This window comes from Vipera berus (genome assembly GCF_964194415.1).
Source record: "Vipera berus genome assembly, chromosome: 10".
Taxonomy (NCBI): Eukaryota; Metazoa; Chordata; class Lepidosauria; order Squamata; family Viperidae; genus Vipera; species Vipera berus.
The window spans coordinates 12,402,904-12,415,510 of record NC_138213.1 but is presented as its reverse complement, the minus strand read 5'-3'; the positions used below and the strand labels follow the sequence as shown (position 1 = coordinate 12,415,510).

The window sequence follows — 12,607 nt, the reverse complement described above, 5'->3', positions numbered from 1 at the left end:
GCTGTGGGTCATCTTCATCCACGCTGTCAGGCTCACACAGCTGGGTCTGCGTCGTGACTGGGTGGGAGGGGCCTGGCTAAGGGCTCTCATCAGCAAGCTCTCCAACCCCCTCAGCAAGCTCTTCAACACCCCCCTCCTCCTCTGAGTCGTCAAACCCAACTGCCGAACCCTCAGGCTGACCCTGAATCACAACAAATAGCCTGTGCTACTAACCATAACTTTGTGCAAGACTTCTTACCGAACAACAAATTCCAGTATGCAAAGCTTCATTGCAAGTTGTTTTTTGTCCTCCAAAGTAGTCCCAAGACATTTCCCCTGTGTTTTCAGTCCTTATTTTGCTTTAATTTCTTTTAGTTCAAACAGCCAATTGAATAAAATCCAACAATGGACTTTTTGCTCTCAAATACATTTTTCATACAACCACAGAGAGCTAATTATATTTCAAAAGAAATATAGGAGATGTTAGCGCGTAACCATAGATCCTAAGTGCTGCACATGAACTAGGAAAAAAAGAAGTTCTCCAGATAGATAAATATTAACCTAATGCTAATGGTATCACAAAGATGTGCTGGAACAAATATTGATTAACAGCTTCAGCAACACTACTCTTACAACACCTGAACTGTAACACAAAACAACCTAATTGTTCACCAAACAATTCATCTTTCAGAGGGACTAAAATAATTGTTTGGGAAAAAAGCTTGCTCAAATACAAATCTGGAAATGCAAAAGCGAGGAGGAATAAAATGCTTTGTGAAGAAACGTGGAAATCTCTTTCTGCCATACATACCTACAAGAGACATTTCTGGAACAGTCGCATGATATGGGCCATCTACAAATTCTGGTGGGTTGTCATTGATATCTTGGACCTTAATAATGAATTCCGAAGGAGGCTCCAGAGGTTTGTTTGTATCCCTATCGACTGCTTGAGCAGTCAACGTGTACTCTGCTTTTTCTTCCCGGTCAAGTCTTTTCATGGCGTGGATGTCTCCTGTCTTGTCATTGATCACGAAGATAGTCCCAGCACCATCACCTGACAAGATGTACTTGATCTTGCTGCTTCCTGGATCCAAGTCCGTGTGTAGCTGAAATTATAAATAAGCAATTTGTTTGTTGCACTCATTCAGCTAGCCATCTTTCTCCCCTCCCCACTGCATATAAGATAAGATAAGATAGATATGTTTCAGGTCACTGTCTTGCTGAAAGATTCAACTGTTCCATCATTTGAAATGAGAGATTTAGATAGATAGATAGATAGATAGATAGATAGATAGATAGATAGATAGATAGATGGATGGATGGATGGATGGATGGATGGATGGATGGATGGATGGATGGATGGATGGATAGATAGATAGATAGATAGATAGATAGATAGATAGATAGATAGATAGATAGATAGATAGATAGATAGATAACTTTTATTGTCATTTCTTTCCCCATTGGCACATATTAAAAATGAAAATTGGTTGCTTTCTCTCAAAGTGTACACATACATAAAAGATATTATATACAGTATATGTATGGACCCACACCCCTACATATACATAACAAATAAATATTAAACACTGTCCATCTTGACTGTATAAAGGAAGGAGGAAGCTTGAGAGTTCACAAGGTTTATACTGTATGGAATGAAACTATGGCTGAATCTGGATGTTCTGCTATGGATACCTTAAGCCTCCTCCAAGAAGGTAACAAGGAAAACGGGTCGTGAAGAGGATGTGTAGTGTCCCAGACAATCCTACGGACCCTGCTCAAGCAACGCTTATGTGCTGTGTCCTGGATGGAAGGGTGGGAACTGCCAATGATCTTTTTGGCCATCCTCACCACTCTCTGCACCGCCTTCCTGTCTGAAGCAGTGATGCTTCCAAACCAGACTGTGATGCTGGTTTGGTATTTTCATCTCAGATCTCTTGAAAAGTCTTAAAATGCACAATTGACAAAATTTGCCTGCGTGCTGAAGGTAATCGTACATAGGTTTCTACAAAAGTGTAAATCACTCTGTTTAGTTCAACCAATTGTTCTATAAATGTCTTCTGTTAGTCCTTGGAAATAAGGAAAATTTCTAAGCACCTCTAATGGATCTATAAAACTATAAGAAAGTAGTTTTCCTTAATAACTTTGTTACTCAGACATTTACATGGCAAAGTTTTGAGTTTCAGTTTTTGTTGCTTTTGCTTTTTTGGTGGGGGGGCAACCAGGATTATATCTGAAGACATTCAGATTTGATCTTATTCGTTTTGCTTAATTTCCAGTCCCGGCAAAGGATTATTTAATCTAGTGATTGTATTTAGAATAACAAGGAAAGATAGAAGTATTATTTCTGATGAACTGCCAAACTGAAAATCAGCTAAGATAGGATTCTTTGTTAGTAGGCTGCTTGAATAATAAGTTACTCTCTGTTCTCTGGATATTATATATTTTCATTGAAATCATGATTAATCACTTTTCAAGTACTTTCCACAGCTTGAGGATTTACTCATCTCTGCAAATTGGTCTTTTGATTTCTAGCAGCACACAGCAGCTTATGTATTATTACATATGAGGACCATTATGCCATGTTTTCCCACCACTGACTCTCCTCTCATTCTCACAAGGATACACACACAAACAGAAATGCTAAATAAAGCTACCTCTTTTCATCAGCAATAAATGAAATCCGCTTCTATTTAATGATTCCAAAATACCGACAGCATTATAAATATATGGAGATATTAAAAATCTAGCTAGTCAGTCTGGATGAAATAGCTTTTCTTTCTTCATTGGAAAGCTATGTAGGCTATACAGATACAGGAGCTTCACACTGTTGACTGCTGGTTTAAGGTATTGCTAAATTCTTCAATGTATTTCATGATAATTCTAGAGAAGTTTATTAAATTTAAGCATGTTTATCTTGTTTACTCACAAATAGCCATCTGAAATGTGAGATATTAGATAACAGCAAAAAGAAAACCCAGCTTTTTTAAAAAAAATCACTTGCTGCTGGAGAGCTAAAGACAAGCTAATCTATTAATTCATTTCTTCCTTAATGTTAGTAATTCACTAAGACACTAATTATTTTCTCCTGTTAAAATCAATAATACAGGTGGCAAAGAAATTAAATGCATTATCAAGCTAGCTATTTGAAACTCTCATGTGATTTTTTTAAAAAACTAATAAATTATAATAAAAATTATAAAAACCCCTTTAAGAATGTTTCAAAATCTATGTCACTTTTCCCATTTTTTAAAGTAATTAAATGCACTAATTTTATCTCCTAGGATGTAATTTCTTAAGTATCATAAAATATGTATGAGGATGTAAAGTCATTGTTAGGATTCAAAATTCTTTTCTCAAGTCAAAGTTAAAGATAATTAGGTTCATAATTATGTGGGCCCACAATGAACAATAGACAAAGAACATAGGATGAGTTTCCACTTCTGCTACGGTGGAGATATATACTTTTTTAAAAAAAAAATGTATCTATTATTTGTATCTATAGCATTATCTTCGGGTCCTAGTCCATGTCTCCAACAAAAGAACTTAAGATTATTATATAGGGTGGGTTATGAATTAAATGCATTTCTTAAAAGTTTTTCCATAAATCTGCACGTTACCCTTTGAAGACTGATGTTGCATTCTCCAGTTGCCTATTTCAGATGATCAACCTTCATAATGCACATAGATATATCCAGTGGGGGGATTCAAATATGTGAACAACCAGTTCTCTGTGTGGATGCCGCTTCTGGCCCTGGGCGACAAAAAATTAGCTACTGGTTCTGCCAAAATGGTGCAAACTGGCTGAATCCCACCACTGGATATATCCATAAGAGTACAGGGAATCCTTCACTTACAATAATTCACATAATGACTGTCTGAAGTTACAATAACTGAAAAAAGTGACTTATGATCATTTTTCACACATATGACCATTACAGCATCCCCATGGTCATGTGATCAAAATTCAGATGCTTGGCAACTGACTCATATTTTGCAACCTTTTGACAAGCAAAGTCAAGGGAAAGCCAGATTCACTTAACAACCAAGCTACTAATTTAACAAGTGCAGTGATTCACAACAATTGTAGCAAGGAAGTTTGTAAAATGGGCCAAAACTCACTTAAATGTCTTACTTAGCAACAGAAATGTTGGGCTCAAATGTGGTTGTAAATCTAGAACTCTCTATCTATCTATCTATCTGTCTGTCTGTCTGTCTATCATCTATCTATCTATCTATCTATCTATCTATCTATCTATCTATCTATCTATCTATCTATCTATCTATCTAAACAGAGACATAGAATCAAGATCACACAAAGTATTAGTACTGCTTTATAAAACCCTAGTAAGACCACACCTTGAATACTGCAATTTTGGTCACCATATCACAAAAAAGATGTTGAGAGTTTGGAAAAAATTCAGAGAAGAGCAACAAAGATGATCAAAGGCCTGGAGACTAAAACATACGAAGAATGTCTACGGGACTTGGGTTTGGCTAGTCTAAAGAAAAGAAGAAATAGGGGAGACATGATAGCAGTGTTCCAGTATCTGAGGGACTGCCACAAGGCAGAGGGGGACAGGTTGTTCACCAGAGCACCAGAGGGAAGGACGAGAAACAATAGTTGGAAGCTGATCAAGGAGAGAAGCAATCTGGAATTAAGGAGAAACTTCTTGACAGAGGAACAACTTACCCCTAGAAATCATGGGCACTCCGTCACTGGAGATTTTAAGAAGAGACTAGACATTCACCTGTCTGAGACAGTATAGGTTCTCCTGCTTGAGCTGGGGGCTGGACTAGAAGACCTCCAAGGTCCCTTCCATCTCTATTCTATTCTATATACAGTATACCAAAGCTATCATCTTGAGTAGGCTCATAGCTACTCTACAAGCAATCACTTACTTGCTCATTATGCTCATGACTCATTTTTGGCTTGATATACCATTTACAAAACTGTGAATGTCTTGGGTGTATTGCAAACAGAACCATGATAGTTTGCTGCACTGCAGGCATCCATACAGTTGTAGGAGGTTTATTAAAAATGTTGCAAAAATGATGATTAAATAAAATCTTTGACTCAGTTACCATTTCAAAATGGTTTCAACTAATTCCCACCTTCTCTTTCCTATTTGATATCTTCCAAGGGAGATGGCAGGGATTAACTGCAGTTTTATTCCATTCAGATTGTGTTATATTACCAAAGACGGATTTAATGATGACACACTGAATAATCTCAGACACAGAAGTTCAATCACAGAAGAATATACAGTAGGTATACACCCTGATAGAGGTAAAGTTTTTTTTTAAGGGGTGGGTGGGAGAACAAAAGGACTTTTATGAATCTTTCTGAGCGAGAAAAGGTGTTACGACAGTCAATAATACAAATGCTCAATACTATTAAAATATGTATTATTTTTAAAGCTCCAGTAACTTCTCTAGAAATAAACAAATACAGACCACACTCATCCAATAGGAAACAAATTATGAACAATCTTACAAAACCAAATGTGGACACAAAAGAACACCAAACACCAAACATTTGAGAATTGGATAAATATTTCCAGATGAATATAGAAGAAGGTGTGATATCAGATCAAGTAGCTTTACAACATTCCCCTGTAAAACTTTCAACTCAAACTCAATTCAATTTATTTGTTTGCGGTCAAAGACCAAAGTACAAATACAACAAAAGAAAAACATGGAAAAAGTAACATCATAGACAATTGGACAGCAGACGCCTTGGCTGAGGGGAATTACAACATTCTCCTCTAATAGTTACAGCTCTTAAAAAATTTTTAGAGACCTGAGAAGTAATATATGAGGAGCCATCCCCTAAACAATATAAGACCAAATTACTAGCATTGGGACCAGTATGGTCTATTTTAAGGAGAGACAGTAATTTAGTTCTGCCTGCGTTATACATAGGGCAGTATAAAAAGACATGCTCCACAGTTTCAACCTCAGCCCTATCACAGGGGCATAATTGCTCGCTAATCAGGAGCCTCTTAAATCGCCCGTCGAGTAGTGCTGAGGGCAAGACATTGAAATGGGCTAGAGAGAAGACTCTCCTATACTTGGGGATAGTTAGAGTGTAGAAGTATGAAGCCATCCTCAGTCCATAATTATTAGATTGGCTGAAGATCAAAGGGGAGCAGGTTTCGTTAGCTCTGGCTCTTAAATATTGCAAATCTATGTCTACAAGCTATTCGACTATCCTAAATTGGGCATCCTTAAGGCCATAATCTCCCAAGGCATCACCCGAAAAACCTAGCAAGTGGAGTTTCTTCGTCAGCTCCCTCTCCCAAACTCAACCTCTAATGGCTTCATCAACATGTCCGTCTCATTTTCTTTTTCTGGCAATAATGTAAAAGTGGTTTGTCATTACCTTTTTCTGAAACATTTCCTTTAAAAATCTCACTCAGGAATTACCCAATCAAAGACTAAATGATATTCATCATGCTCAACTTTTCAAGATCAATCAAGGTTAGGAAGAAACTGATCCATTGTTTCTTTCTCTCCTGTCTCCTTCTCTGTTGATCTTTGCAAATTACCAAGCCTATTTGAATAATAATAAACCTAGGTTGTAAAGGTTTGAACTGGCTACTTGTGTTATATTATCACAATTTAGGTGCCATTCCAGGCTGGGACTATGATTCATGTATTTGTTACATGAATCACACATTACACTATGCTATCATGTGATCTACTGTATGTTTGTTTTGACATATTGAAATGTTTCGATCCACACTGTAAAATTAATCATTTAGTATAGCAATAGCACTTAGACTTATATACACAGTGCTTTACAGCCCTCTCTAAGCAGTTTACAGAGTCAGAATAATGTCCCCAACAATCTGGGTCCTCATTTTACTGACCTCGGAAGGATGGAAGGCTGAGTCAACCATTGAGCAGATCAGACTCGAATTGCCAAACTGCAGGCAGCCAGCAGTCAGCAGAAGTAGCCTGCAGTACTGCATTCTAACCACTGCACCACCACAGCTCTTAAGGTATATACCAGGGGTAGGCAATCTCGGCTCTTTTATGACTCATGGACTTCAACTCCCAGAATTCCTGCTGACTCAGGAATTCTGGGAGTTGAAGTCCATGAGTTATAAAAGAGCCGAGGTTGCCTACCCCTGGTATATACAGTAAATCTAAGCTGAGCAACCAATTCTACAAGTTGTAGGAAAGTAGCTTATTCTAGTTATCAATAAACAAATCATAGCTTTGTAGTACGTCTCTGAATGCTTGCTTCTCCAGAATATTTCAGAATATCCATCCAGGTTCCTTCCAGAAAGTGTTAAGTTTTTAAAGAACCAGTCGCTTGCTCAAGGAACAATAGATCATACTGAACTGGAACTTCAATGGGAGGAAAAATTTCCTCCCTTGATCATAAATGAATTCCTGTTTCTCTTGAATGCTTATGTTGGTAAATGTTCTTTTAAAGGATATGTCACTGATGAATGCATTTATCATTCTTTAGGTGCCAAAAGTCACCAGTGGTAGTATAATAAGGTTCTCCTTCTCACCTAATGGCTTTTCCTCTATTGAGTGGATACAGAAATCATAAAGGACAAATAAGAATAATAAAGATAGGGATAGGAGCACAGCATGAAGAGGATGTTGCATTATTTGAAGCAGTGGTGCGTATTAACATATTCTAAAGGTGTTGACATCTCTCACCACAGTATTGAGATTGTAAGCTAGGACTACCTAGCATCTAGACCAGGGGTGTCAAACTCGCAACATCACATGACGTGTCATGACGTATCACAATTTTTTGCCACTGCTGGCAATGGGGTGGGCGCGGTTTTGCTATGATGCATCCAGCCCATGGGCTGGCAGTTTGACACCTCTGATCTAGAAAAAATAAGAAATAGAGGAATCCAGGAATCAAAAGCAGAACATTGCTAGGATTGTTAAATTTGTCCTCTCTCCCAAATTTATTGCTGAATGAATCTATCAAAGTTTCTCAAAGCTTTCTGCAATAGCTATAGGAAATCTCTGATGGCTATAGCTGAATTTAGGATTCGTTTCTAAGTGCTTTTATTTGAGACTGCTGATTTAAACACACATTAAATAACATAATAGCTGTACCAGTTTTTGCTTTACTCACTATGTATTATTTTGTTAGGGTCACCATGTATTCTGGTTGCAACTGTAACTGACATATTAACAGGACTATCCAAATAGTTAAGGTATTTTGATATGAATTAATAAACAAATGGGATGTAAGCTTGGTCCAAGGCAAATTGTCCATCAGAAGAAAACAAATTGAAAATATAGTATACACACATAATTTGCCCCATTAAAAAAGGAATTTAAACTCCTAGTTCACTCATGCTTTAGTTTGCTTGTTGAAATAATGTATGGTGTGAGTTTAAATTTCATACTTTGCAAACTATGGATTAGTGCATTGTTTGAACCCAATCAATGATATTCAACAATTCAGTAACAGCCCAACCAGATGTTACATATTGTCTTGGCTCATCATGTTAATACAAATAAGTACTGGAGTTTGTAAACCTACAATCTGAATGTGTGCACTGAACAGAGGATTGAATTGGAGTTACACAGCTCCCTCTTGCTCTGTGTTGCTAGGACTGACCTAATTATACCCTAGGAGAAATTAGCATGAGCAACCTTTCAGAAGGATCCTTTATGTTACATGAATGCAACTGGAGAACAAGCTGTCCATTTGTAACCATATTTCTGTCTCCTAATCCATCTCTGAAAATGTTGATTCCTGTGGTTCTCTCATTTCTTTCAAAAAGGCCAAATGACTAACTGCAGTGGGCCTCATGAGTCAACCGTTCAACTTTTATTTTGAAAATCTCTGCACACTGTTGGACAATATGATGAAGCCTCCTCAATTAAAAAAGAAATTTACCCTCCTCCTAAACTGAATTTATTTCCCCCTTCTGTGTTAATGCTGAAATAATGAGGGTAAAACTGGAACAAATACGGTTACATTCTAGATCTAGAAGGTCTTCAAATTGCATGATGTGGTTTACGATTTCTATAAGCTCATGTAATATGTAAGCATGTCAGGCCAACATGGGATTAATTATAATCTGCATTTTTTCCCTTTTTGGTTTGGCTTGGTTAATTTTATTTTGTGGAGTGTTGGAGGGGGTAGTTTGATCTGCTTTGTCTTTGGTTTTTAGTCAGTTTTGCACTCTGTAGTTCTGCAATCCCATTTTGCAAAATAAAAATACACAAATAGGAATGTTCAGGTTTTGAGTTACAGCAATCAGTATCCTGCTTTATTCCTGAGAAAATCAAATAGACCAAATGAAAGAGGATAAATCCAGAAATCCTAGCTTAACTTGGGGGCCAAGCACAGAAGCAGAGTTATGAATTCAGATATCAGTGGTAGGATTCAGTACCTAGGACAGCAATTTTGCAATTTTGGTAAAGGAAGAAGTGATGGGTTACAATTGTTGAGCATCACCAATGAATGAAATTTCTCAGGGCAGATATGTTGGTTATGTCAACAACCTACAGTCTCCTAGGTTTAAGGCTGAGAAGCACAAGGTTAAATATGTGTTAAAACACTAACAAAAGAAAAAAAAGATGCCTTAAATAAACTACCATGTGTTTAAGGAGGTCCCATATTTTATGATGAGAGAGCAATCAACTCCATAAAGTATTCTAGCATCCAATAAAGATTTCCACCAAATCATGCCATGTCAAACTGCCAAATTTGAGCTGTAAAGCTTTTAAAGACTATCAGATTTTAAAGTTTGGTCCAGAGAAGTTGAGTATTTTGTTCTAAAAATGGTTTGAATGGCACATGCTCAAAGCTGTGAACAATACAATCACATCATCCACAAAATTTCTGACAAAATTACAAGGCTTCAATGTGGCTCCTGATTAGATCATGATCTCCTTAGGTGTAGTATCCCTATTTACATCCATCCCGCCCCCAGACTAGCATATGAAATAATAGATAAAAAATTAGAATACAGGACAGATGAGAACAACCTAACCAGAATTCAGATCATGAAGCTAGTTCAATGCTTCCAACATACCTTCTTCACATTCAAAAGAGAAACGTATGAGCAAATAAAAGGGACAACCACAGGATCCCCAATATCAGGAGTCATTGCAGAAACTGTCCTGTGTGAACTAGAACACTATGCATTTCAAAACTCCACACCTAAATTTGGACCACATGTTTGTCATCAGCCAAAGAAATGCACTGAAAGACTTTCATATGCTACTGAACTCCGTCTTCCCAGATATACAATTCACAATGGAGGAAGAAACAGCTAGACAATTACCATGTTTAGATGTGCTCATCAAGAGGCAGGAAGATGGAAGCCTAAAAACCCAGTTTGTCATAAGGCCACCAACACTCCACGCATTCTTAGTTTCAACAGTAACCATCCACCGTCACACAAAAAAGCTGTGTCGGAACACTATATGGCAGAGTGAAAACCGATTGTAGTACCCAGCAAGCTAAACAACTGGAGAAATGGTATCTACATGAACAACTCAAGCATAATCTCACAAAGTTGGAATTGATTGATTGAACTTTTTAGTCCCACCCAGTCTGCCATTACCACCGCAGCCACACCCACCCAATGGGCCATGTCCTCCCAACACCCGATGATACATAAGTGGGTTTTGGGTTGCAATTTGGGCACTTGGTCTCTAAAAGGTTCACCATCACTGCACTATACTATATGTCCACTCATGCTTCATTATGTGGAACTGTATTTTTGATGTTTTGTATTATTAAGTCTGTTGGAGAACAAGATCTAATGGAGTGCAGGATGGATAGCAGCAAATGCAGTTGTACTGTGTTCAATATTTAGTATACATAGGAAAGTATAAAGGAGAACATTAAGGATACCCAAGCAAATCTAATCTAAAGGAATAAATTCTATACAAAAACAATGTTAAAGATCAGTTATGATCAATACTTCAAAGGTCTACTAGCTCATATTCAATTTATAATATAATCTTAATAGCATAAACTATACAGCCAAGCATCTTATTACTGCCCCTTAGATAAACAAATCAAAACCCCGAAAGCAGCAATAATCCATTTTTACCAGTTTTTCAAGTGGTAATAAGCCAGGCTAAAGACAATGGTACCACTGATTGGTTCAAAATTGGGAAAGGAGTCCGGCAAGGCTGTATACTGTCGCCTTGCCTATTTAACTTATATGCAGAGCACATCATGAGAAAGGCAGGGCTAGATGAATCAAAAGTTGGAATTAAGATTGCCGGAAGAAATATCAACAACCTAAGATACGCAGATGATACCACTCTAATGACAGAAAGTGAAGAACTAAAGAGCCTCTTGTTGCGGGTGAAGAAGGAGAGTGCAAAACTTGGGTTGAAACTTAACATTAAGAAAACCAAGATCATGGCATCTGGCCCTCTCAATTCCTGGCAAATAGATGGGGAAGAAATGGAGGTAGTGACAGATTTTATTTTCCTGGGCTCCAAGATCACTGCAGATGGGGACTGTAGCCAAGAAATTAAAAGACACTTGCTCCTGGGGAGGAAAGCCATGGCAAATCTAGACAGCAGACTAATAAGCAGAGACATCACCCTGTCAACAAAAGTGCGTATAGTCAAGGCTATGGTCTTCCCAGTTGCAATGTATGGCAGTGAAAGTTGGACCATAAGAAAGGCTGAGCGCCAAAGAATTGAGGCCTTTGAACTATGGTGCTGGAGAAGACTCCTGCGAGTCCCTTGGACTGCAAGGCGATCAAACCGGTCAGTCCTAGAGGAGATCAATCCTGACTGATCTTTAGAAGGCCAGATCCTGAAGTTGAAACTCAAATACTTTGGCCACCTAATGAGAAGGAAGGACTCACTGGAGAAGAGCCTAATGCTGGGAAAGGTTGAGGGCAATAGAAGAAGGGGACGACAGAGAATGAGGTGGCTGGATGGAGTCACTGAAGCAGTAGGCGTGAGCTTAAATGGACTCCAGAAGATGGTAGAGGACAGGAAGGCTTGGAGGAATGTTGTCCATAGGGTCGCGATGGGTCGGACACGACTTCGCAGCTAACAGCAACAACAAAAGACAATGGTGGCTGCCAGTGTCTTGAGGTTTTATGACAATGCTCCTCTATTCATTAGTCCTTAATATGATAACCTTATAAACATTCACAAAATGGTTCCATGGCACACATAGACCAGAAAGAAAGATTCACATACATTAAAATTAGGAAAAAATAAAATAAATAAAATAAAATTATGATTGACACACAAAGGAGGGCACAGATCCATATAGGATATTTAGGAATTTTTAAAAAATATAGATATAGATCCAAAGATTATGGATGAGAATTGGCTGTAAGACTTAAATGGGTGCAAATCTTTCTTCCTGTTCACATCCTTGTATTCCAGTTACCTCCACTTTGTCCCAGGAGGTCTTATCTGGATTTCCTAAAACTGATTCACTTCACTTTGAGCTTGGTTGCTCATCTTGGCTTCAGACACAGAAAAACACTCCCATGGGATAGAAGAACATTCTTACCATTTCTTACACTCTATATACTGTAATTTGAGTCTTCTACCTAGTTTGGATTCCCAGGGAATTGAAAGGGAATTTGGAAAGAGTAATTTCCTTTTTATTTCATCTCTCACCTTTTATGAACTCTCA

The 12,607-nt window shown here is 37.8% G+C and overlaps 1 protein-coding gene across 1 annotated transcript in view; it reads right to left on the bottom strand.

Annotated features, from left to right (window-relative positions):
• The window catches only part of CDH8 (cadherin 8), a gene marked incomplete at its 3' end in the record, with an annotated part of 198,143 nt that overhangs the window by 137,549 nt on the left and 47,987 nt on the right, over positions 1 to 12,607 (bottom strand). Inside the window, exon 2 of the mRNA XM_081336154.1 lies at positions 791 to 1,085. Coding sequence (XP_081192280.1) covers positions 791 to 1,085 — 295 coding nt within the window. The remainder of the gene's footprint in view (positions 1 to 790; positions 1,086 to 12,607) is intronic.